General features: G+C 32.1%; 1 protein-coding gene and 1 long non-coding RNA gene across 2 annotated transcripts; both read left to right on the top strand.

Moving 5' to 3' along the window:
* The first annotated feature begins 4497 nt into the window (after positions 1-4497).
* On the top strand, positions 4498-5925 carry LOC133180838 (uncharacterized). Its single transcript, XR_009720398.1, has 4 exons — positions 4498-4613; positions 5084-5184; positions 5579-5666; positions 5899-5925. It is a non-coding gene; the product is annotated as an uncharacterized LOC133180838 (long non-coding RNA).
* A 2647-nt stretch (positions 5926-8572) lies between these two features.
* LOC133180627 (uncharacterized) lies at positions 8573-9499 on the top strand. The gene has a single exon (XM_061315098.1). The coding sequence runs from the start codon at positions 8573-8575 to the stop codon at positions 9497-9499; it is 927 nt and encodes a 308-aa protein (XP_061171082.1).
* The last annotated feature ends 791 nt before the right edge of the window (positions 9500-10290 follow it).

The following is a 10290-nucleotide window of genomic DNA, read 5'->3' as shown; positions in this document are numbered from 1 at the left end:
CGTCAAGTCACTGCTAACTTGAGGTGTTATGACGGGGAGAGTGTCAAGAATTTTACACTTTATTTAAAGCTGCATGTAAAATGCTAGATAGCTATTGGAAAATTCACGGGTCGTTAAAGGTTCTATAAGTCTTATATGTCCGAATATTTTAAAAATACATCGCTTACCTACCCTTGATTGAAATTCAGCATGTTCAAAATGCTTATGAAAAATATACTTTTGTAATGTACTTTGTTTTTTACTCGTGGTTGGAGGTAGAATATATTTTGTGTGCATAAGAGAATCTGGCGCAGGTGATTGATGAGGATTAATCTGAGAATTTTTGTGGAGATCTGTAAGAAGAGGTTATTCTCTGGATCTTGCTTGGGAAAAATTTGTGTTGGTTTTGTTTTAATACATATTAAGATATTGTGTTGAAAAAACCCCGGGCTCAAATTTGTAGGTAAGTTGAATTTCTCAAGAAATATTTTGTACCCAAGTAATACTATGACTTTACCCAAGCACATTTCGGGTACACAAGGAAACGATGAGTTTATATAACAATATGTTAATAATTATTGTGTTAGTCAGCTGCGCAGAAGCGATTTCTATGAAACACTTCAAAAAATTACAAATGAACGTCAAGCGATCAACAAAGTCATGTGATATCATAATAAATATGTTAATATATAGCCGAGGAAACCCTGTATATAAATTGGAAGTACTAAAGTTCAATACTTATAAATTAAAACCAAAACCAACCATAATATATTATGTTTTGAGCGCATTTTAAAGCTTCGAGAAGCCTTAACATAGCTGCGCAACCACTATTGGAATAATTATTTCACTGAAATAATTATCTCAGTAGTGGTCGTTATCTTAATAACGATTGCAACCTGAGTTTGGTTTTGAAATGTGCTCTCAACCACTTTTCAAATGATTATTTCAATATTTTGAGTTATTTCAACAGTGGTTGCAACAAACCGCGTTATTTTAGTAAATATTCATGCAGTATTGAGATCACCTATGAATTTCAATATTGCAAGGGCGTAACAAAGTTAAAATTCTAAGTTTGGTGTAACTTATATCTTTAAACATAATGTTGCTTATGAAAAATTCCGCGATCCTATAAATATTCTACGATTTGATTATTAAATTGAATTGAATTTTGTTGATAAATTCATATTGATGCTGCTGAATTTTTTTGCTAGTCAACTGCAGTAGTTGAAGAAGATGAACAAATAGGCTCAAAAGTCAATTAAACAGTATAAATTGGGAGCAGATCGAGCAAATACGGACCTCTAAGAGCATCAAAGGTGAGATCGAGTGCAATGGAGGCGTAAGCATCCCCGGTTGACCGGTCACACCCGCCATGTGCTCCTTGACATGATCGGGCAAGGTTGCAATATTTCATCGGGATTGCAGGACTTCTCAATTAATACTTCTTGAGTTAACATGGAAAAGTTCGCAGGAATGTTAAGAAAGCATTGAGATCCATTCTCGGAAAATTAAGACTTTTTAAAGAAATTTATTTTTGATGAATTATCAAAGACTATAATTAACTATTGCATAAAGACTACAGAGTGTCTGAGGCCAAGAGGTGCACCACCACGACGTTATCACCTGACAGCTATTAATAAAAAAAAATCCTTAATTCTAAAAAAAACGGAATAACACTTACCCGGGGTATAATAACTTCCTTGAGTAAATAATATAACTGAAAAACTGGTTCTTATGCTTTAAAAGTGCTGCTAGAATCCTACTGTCCGGTCGGGAAAATAATTATTCCACAAATTCGCATGAAACCAAGCCTGATGTTTTGCATTTTATACATATAACCCGAGGTATTTCTCAAACCATGTTTACCATACGATTATAGCTTGACTTTCCAGGTATTAAATAATGCAAGCTTTTGATCTGTACAAATATTATGTTTTGAGGTATCCGGCTTAGAGTTCTTGCTTTGCATTATTGTTGTCACGAATTAGAGCGGAAAGGCTGATCGGAATACGTGGATAGCCAACTGTCTTAAATACAAGATATAATTGATGAAAATAAATCAGCGTTCCCGTTAAACAAACTTTAATTCCAAATGAATCACATTAACAGGTGCTTCAGAATCAGTGACTTGTTCATACCTGGCTGTGTCGGATTAAAATAACGACAAACTGGCATACAATCGTAAGTTTTTATGTTGCTCAATGTTCTTCAACAGTTTAAAATAGCATATCATTTAATTTTGTGGTATTTTGAGGGAATATTATTTTTGTGATCATAATTTCCATATCAATTAAGCCATCCCCCTTTTCTTAGTCTAAGGAATGTTGCAGAAATTCTAGGTTTAGATTTGTATTACGTATTGCATACCTGAACTTCAATTCGAATAAACTATACAGAGTTTGAAATTAAATACCTGAGGTTTATCAGTTAATCATGAAATGTGAACATATATAACGAACAGTGATAATGCTCGTAAGTAGATTTAAACTATACAAATTGTGTGCAGTGCCTAAAATGACCTCCAAAACAGAGGTGGCATCAGATGATTTGGAGAAGTGAGTATCCCATGTCGACCGGACACAATATACTAAACTTTTTTTTTTAATTTACAGTCTCACATATTTGGTATGGAGCAAACTTTACTTAAATGTTTTGATCTAAGTCAGGAAATGATATACCTAAAGACCATAAGCTAAAACATTCAGCTGGGCTGTCAACCATGCAAACAGGGCCTCCAGCCTTGCGCAGAGACATTATTATTTTAGAATTCATCTTTAATTTGTCTTTGATCACTTGTTAAGAATGTAGTTGAAGCATTTTGAAGCAATGCATTTAATTTTTCATTGTTATTTTCAATGAGATGCTGAATCAAAGGTATGAATAAATTGTTAATTCGAAGAGCTTTTTCCATAATAAATTTAAAAAAAAAACAATGATCATTACAAGTTGCTAGAAACATCTCAAATTATGAAAAACATCTTTATCAGATAAACAATCTCAGCAGGTGGTGTCAAGCATTAAAAACATTATATTTTGTATAGAAACGAATTGTTCCCGTCTGCATGGTAAACATATCAAATTTAAAAAAAGTCTTTTCATTGTTGTGTGCCCTATTTTCATTTTTTCACTTCATTCTACCTGAATAAACATACATATCAAATGGTTGGCTCTAGTCGTAAGGGAGTATTGTAAGGTAATAAGTTTACATCAACTAAGATGTAATGAGCTTAGAAAAAAATATCTACGGTCATTAATTTATACCAAAGCTATATTATAGTTTGCCATACATGCACCAATTTCATTGTGCTTTTTTTCAGGTTTTCGAACAACAATTATGGAACAAGTACCAGATACTGCCCAACACTTTATCGAGTGTGATACTGAATTATGTAGGAATATTTCCACATTCTACTGCAACACGTGTCATCGCCGAATTTGTGACCGATGCAGAGAGGTCCATCTTAGGAGAAACACAGGTCATAAGATTGTCCTCTATCAGGAGAAAAAAGTAAACTTCCTTCAGAGAAATGCAGGATTCACCCCACAGAAGATATAAATATCTACTGTGATGATTGCCAGGAACCTGTTTGCTCCACATGCTTTGTTCTAGATCACAGTGACCATATAAACTGTGATCTTGAAACCATCTACAATGAAATTGTAGAACAATGTCAAGAAGAACTGACAAATATCTCTAAAAAAGTTATTCCTAATGTTGAAGATGATATTAAGTCACTTGGAGAGGAGAAAGAATATGCCAAGAAGGAAATTGCTAAGGTAAGGTTATCAATGAAAAGGAGAGCAGATATATTGAAGGAGGCAGTGGATGCAATTCTTACATAGGCAATTTCGCCACATATGATCCACATATGCATTGTTTTTCATATGAAGATCATATGAGGATCATATGAGAATCATATGTATATTCAATCATATGAGTATCATATGTGGCAAATCATATGTGGATCATATGAATACGCATATGTAAATCATATGAAGCAATATACATATGATACACATATGAAAAGTTCTGCATATGAGAATCATATGCATACTTTGAGAATTATCATATGAGAATCATATGAAACAGATCTGTGTGTGTTTATTTATTTTTCCTTGTTATAAGCAGGTAAAATTCATTTTTATTTTAATTCAATGAGATAAAAAAAAATACGTTTATTAACTGTTAATCAGTTAACACTTGAGTAATTTCATATTAAGCTTAATATGAATAAGTTGGTGTTATATTTTAACAAGTAGACTGCATGATTAAAAAATAATTTCAATAACATATATCAAGATGTGTAAATTTAAATGTATATTTATTCAAAAGAATCAAGATGTTCATTTCCTTAAGAAGCTTGGATAAAAAGGGAATAAGTACTCTGTTACCCCCCCCCCCCCCCCCAAAAATCCTTTCATGAAATTCAAAATTTTTTTCTTGAAAAACAAAATTCATCAAGAATAAATTGATTTGTATTTTATCCAAAAACCGTTATGATTGGATATATTTTATGAGTAAAATTAAAATCATTCCACATTTTATTTACGGACCGGTTTCGGTTTTTATCAGATGAAAGTGTACGTCATGTTTGACGTCACTTCTGCAGCAGAAGAGTTGGGTGTTGAAAAAAGTAAGTGATTTCGGATACGTTTTAAAAGACTTTTTAAAGGCCAGTTCATTGTGTTAAGATCATTTCATTACGGTAACAGATCCGTATAAACTTTCTAGTACTCTCATCACTTGTATATAATTGTTAAATTAATGCAGTTCGTAAAAAGCCGATAAACCTAGTGATCAATAAATTACTTATTGAATGAGTACGGTAATTTTGTTTGTTAACGACGAATGTTTAGGCCATTTAGCATCACTTATTTTTCAGATTTGTTTCCCTTTTGTTAATAGCTACGCTTGAATATTTATATTCGATATGAAAGTGAAAGTAGAAATCTTGTAAAGCAGTTAACGTAAAATGTTTGTTGAGATCGTTATTCATTCGGTTCTTTCATCAAATGAATGAGAAACGTGTTTTAAATAATGTATTTAGGAACTGAGTTCAGTGTCACAGAGCTGTTTTTGTATTTTTTTTTGTTTTGTTCAAAGAACCCCAAAGCTGATTAGACTGACGATTGAACACAAAGCTGATTTGACTGACGATTTAAACCCAAAGCTGGTTTGGCAGACGATGCATGATCACAATGCAGGTAAAAATAAATAAATAAATACATTAATCATCACAGTATATATAAGTAATGACTTAAACATATATCAAAAACTAAATAAATCCAACTCTTTTTCTATAGAACAAATCCAGCACACTAATAAAATATATATACATGTATAAGTATGAAAACATATGAAAATATGTAAGTCATATATTATAGAACTTGCTGGCTATAAAAACTATGAAGAACTATAAAACTATACATTATCTTCTGGGGGATAATGACTTTTAGCTTAATCAGACTTTCAAGGTACTATTACATGTGCATTGAAAGTACATTGTATACATTTTCATGTACTTTAGTTAATGATTTGGGGGTCTGCATCAAGCAGAAATGGATTATATATATTATATCTATTATTTTTTTTATATAGATTAAAAATTTGCAGAGAGAATGTCAATTGGCTTAAAAAAAGATTTAACATCAACCCCTGGATTTCTTTTAAGGATACAGAAGTACAGGTATGATGAATATAAATGCTAGCTAAACTACATGTATTTTGCAAGAATTGTGCATTTAAGTAGATGCACTGAGCATTTAAGTAGATGCACTCAGCATGTATGTCATGTTAAATGAAACTAATAAAGTTTATAGTCAATATGTATAATAGTGAACCATTTTTTCTTGAAGAATCTTAGTATGTGTTTGATGTATAGAAAAATAAATGAAAAATGCATTGCTTTATTCATTCAGGAGATGCTCAGCAATCTGGCAAAGAAGAATGGCTGGACATGAAATGTTATGGGAGTTATGTCTAGCTTTGGATCCACTGAATTCACATATTACAGAAATCAGATCAGAGCAAAGGTGTGCACACATTTTATTTATATATGTTACATATCATCCTAAGAAGTATCAAAGTCTATTGCTAAATTGAATTACCTTGTCAAAACAAAATTTTGCACTGCATTCCATTTAAGCTATACATTGTAAATTGAATTGTTTAGAAAAAATGTTTTAGCTGATGGGTAACAAAGAAGTTGATGTAGAGGGTCCCTCCATTAAGTCTCTACATAATTATCGATGAAAATGTTTCCTTCCTCCTACAAATTATGCTAACAAATCCAGAGAGGGAATACTTCACACTGATGCTAGTATGATGCTAGTATGAAAACAGTAAGAGTCAACATTTTAAATTGTAAAAATATTGATGTTAAACTTTAATGTTAAAATTTTGAGATATATATTTGTTTATTGGAAGGACATCTTTGCTAGTAAATATGATCAATGATAGAAAATTAGTTCATGTTTGTTGGATGTCACAAACAATTTTTCCAATCATATTCATCTTTAGAATCACTTGAGCCTTCAGCTCAGATGAGCTAAAAACAAGTACTTTCATTTTAAATGAAAGTACTTGTTTTTAGCTCATCTGAGCCGAAGGCTCACGTGAAGTTTTCTGATCAAAATTGTCCGTTGTCCATCATCATCGTTGTTGGCATAAACTTTTCACATTTATGTCTTCTTCTCCAGAACCACTGGACTAATTTCAACTGAACTTGGCAAAGAGGACCAATAGTAAGGTACCAGTAGGGGTTCAAAGTTCAATCTATAGATTATATAGGGTAAAGTCTTTAAAAATCTGATTTTCAAGAACTACACCACTACAATTTGTGATATTATTTTGCAAACATCCCTATGCAGTGTTGTTTCAAGTTTGTTGAAACAATGACCACTAAACCACCAGTGGGGCCCCTGAAGGGTTGCAAAGTTTTACATAGTAATTTATACTTGTGTATAGGAAAAAATTAAGTCTTTTTAACAAATTCTACATTGCTACAATAGTGGGGCCTAAGGAGGGAATCTTGAGTAAATTTGATCAGTATGGAACAAATATCAAAAAAAAACTTTTGCAATTTTTTGTATTGACACACATTTCACAAAAGCCACTTGTGTCAGAGTTAAGTGAGTTTGCCATTGTTTGCTCAGGTGAACAATGTGGTCCATGGACCTCTTGTTATTATTATTAATGCTAATTATTTTAAAAATAATTTTTAGAGATTATTCTGTGCCACAAACAAATTGTTCAGAAAGGGGACATTGGTGGATTTGCATTTTGGGTACAGTTCAAAGAATTTTCAATATGATGATGGAAGATCAGAGGGAGGACAAATGGGAAAAGTTGACAGAGAAAGAAAAGAATTAGGAAATATCTGGAATAAATATGAATGAGAAGGATGTACTTAATTTTGTCAGACTTTGACATGCAAGGCTTTCTACATTTATATGTATACTGGAATATCATTTTGATTGTAAAATCTCATTCTAATGTATTCACATTTTATATTTCATGCTTTATGCATAAATACATAAACATTTTTATGAAAAACTATATATATGTATATGTGTATCTTTGTTCGATCGAGACATCATCCTTTGTGATTTCATACTCATTTATGTGTTAAATATGCTGTAGGTACATGTAATCTGAATTACTTATGATTTGTCATAAATTTACAATAGAGACTACATATATTGACAAATGGTGTTGCAGATATTTCAATTTTGCTGAGGACACTTCCATGTCATATAGTATTTTTATACAAGTTCATGATCTAATTATGTTATTCATTGGTACATGTAATTTGTATACATGTTCATCTCCTTGATCATTTTGCTGAAATCCTTTCAAATAATTTGTACTCGTTTTAGAATATGTAAAATACATGTATCGACAAATGCTACTGACTTGTTTGTATACTTTCTTGTTTAAAGTGTGCACTGTGTGATATTAGTTATTTCTGTTGATGAAGATACTTTTGGAAAATTGTGCAAGCATTATCAAATATTTACAGGTATTTAACAGATCATTGGAATGTACTGAAATTTCATCTAAAGCAGAAATACCTGATTTTCAATGTGTACACGTGTGTATTTCCTTTTGATAAATATGAAAAAAAACAACACATAAATGTTTCATATGATAAACATATGATGCCCATTTCATATGATTCTCATATGTAAATGACTTGAAACACACTAAAACTTTTCATGTGCAAATCATATGAAGTTCTTTTCATATGATTAACATATGTGAATCATATGTTACTCATATGATTTGCTTCATATGATTCACATATGATGCCCTTTTTTTATGATTCTCATATGAAACCAATCATATGATCCACATATGATACACATATGTGGATCATATGTGGCAAAGTTGCCTGTGTACAGTTAATAATAAAAATCTAGACGAGATCGAGATCTTTGTCTTAGATGATCTGGTGGAAAAGGAAAAGAGAAAACAGGGATATATCAAATACTTGCAAGAAATAATAGATTATTCTAAGATTAAATTGCCATCAATACAACCCACGGAACTTTTCAAATTCCACATATTCATTATTCATTAGCTACACTGAAGATGCCTGACCTGTCAGAACCAAAACTACCAGTATTCTCACAAGGAACTCTAAATGAAGAAGAAATAGCTAAACAATTTGGCAAAATTAGAATACATTCATCTGAAGATATAAAGATGTCTTTTTCCGTCGAAAAAGTAAATGAGGTAGCTATTCATGATTTTAATATTTTTCATTTATCCCTTTTACCACCTGATAAATTTTGGGCATGTGATAACAGAGGGAACCTCATTAAGTGCGAAATGGAAGAACGTATTTTAAGGAAAATATCCACCAATACAGGGGCTAATCTCTGTTACCACACAGTTACAAGAGAAGGAGAACTACTTTTCACAGATATTTTGAAGAGAGCCATCTACAAAGTAAATGTTGACATGAACGCCAACAAACTAATGAGCACAGGGGACTGGGTTCCAGTGGCCATACACTCCTCGATAATCAACGGACACATATTGGTTGTGATGTGGAAAAATACATATATGAAAGTAACCAGATACAATAGAGAAGGGAAAACGCTACAATACATCCAGAGGGATGTTACAGGAAAGGATCTATACTTAGGTGTTGCCTACATCACAGAGAATTTCAACGGGGACATCTGTACCTCAGACTATGTTGCCAATAAGGTGGTTGTAGTGACTAAATTAGGACGGTACAGGTTCTCTTACTCTGGTAAGCAGTCCCAGGATAGATTCTGTCCGAATGGAATCTGTACAGACGTTATGGGACACATTTTAGTGTCTGATGGCTATGTGGATTCTCATTCCTCCAGTGTCCATCTGCTGGACATGGATGGACATTTTCTGTCTTTTCTACTCACACAAGATCAATGTCCGCCGTATCCCTGTGCTCTCTGTATTGATTATCATAACAATCTCTGGATTCGGAGTTTGAACAGTTCTACTGTCGCTGTATTCAAGTACATGTAGAACACAAATATAATTTAATGCAGAATTTCTATTTAATTCCAAGTAAATTTTTTTCATTATAACTTAGTTTTTGTGATGTTTCTGAGGTAAACAGATTTTTCAGAGGTATAATGCATTGTCAATGTATAATAAAATAAGACAAACCGCTGGACTACCCGGGAAAAATTTTAATAAATTTAAATTTTGACATGTTAATAGTTTGCTTGCTACAAGTGGCTCTCTCTATGCTTCAAATTCCACAGGACAATGGGAAAAACTTCAAGAGTTCGACTTTAAAGAGTGCGGAATTTTCCAGGTTAGTTGATTGGTCTTAAAATTCGTCTAACTTGATGTAATTTATTGTCATCCACAGCAGTGATATAATAAAACTTGTTTACTTTAACAACGAATTCCCTCTGCATTTTTATGTACATATTCAAATTTGGCTATAGATAAATTAAAAGACAGGTGTATTGTAATTCTGTTTATTGATTCCTTGTGAGAGAACATCGTTTTATGATAGTTACTCCAAAGAAAATGTAGCCTTGATATTCGACTTTACTATGTGTTTACGTGTTTGTTACTATCAAACACAGTTAAATTAAATATATTAGATAATATTCATATGGTCAACATATGTTCAACATATGTTACTCGAAACATATGTTGAACATACGTTGCAATTTTACCTGTGTACGTAAGGATGCATTTGTACTAATATGATAATCATGTCTTTGCTGCTCTTGAGAAGATTTTCACAGATATTTCCTATATAATCGTATGTATAAATTTAATCCCCTGTTGTGACCCCA

Source organism: Saccostrea echinata, unplaced genomic scaffold, assembly GCF_033153115.1.
Source record: "Saccostrea echinata isolate AGI-Se365-2 ecotype Australia unplaced genomic scaffold, CSIRO_AGI_Sech_v1 ptg000007l, whole genome shotgun sequence".
NCBI lineage: Eukaryota > Metazoa > Mollusca > Bivalvia > Ostreida > Ostreidae > Saccostrea > Saccostrea echinata.
This window is presented reverse-complemented; position numbering and strand designations above follow the sequence as displayed.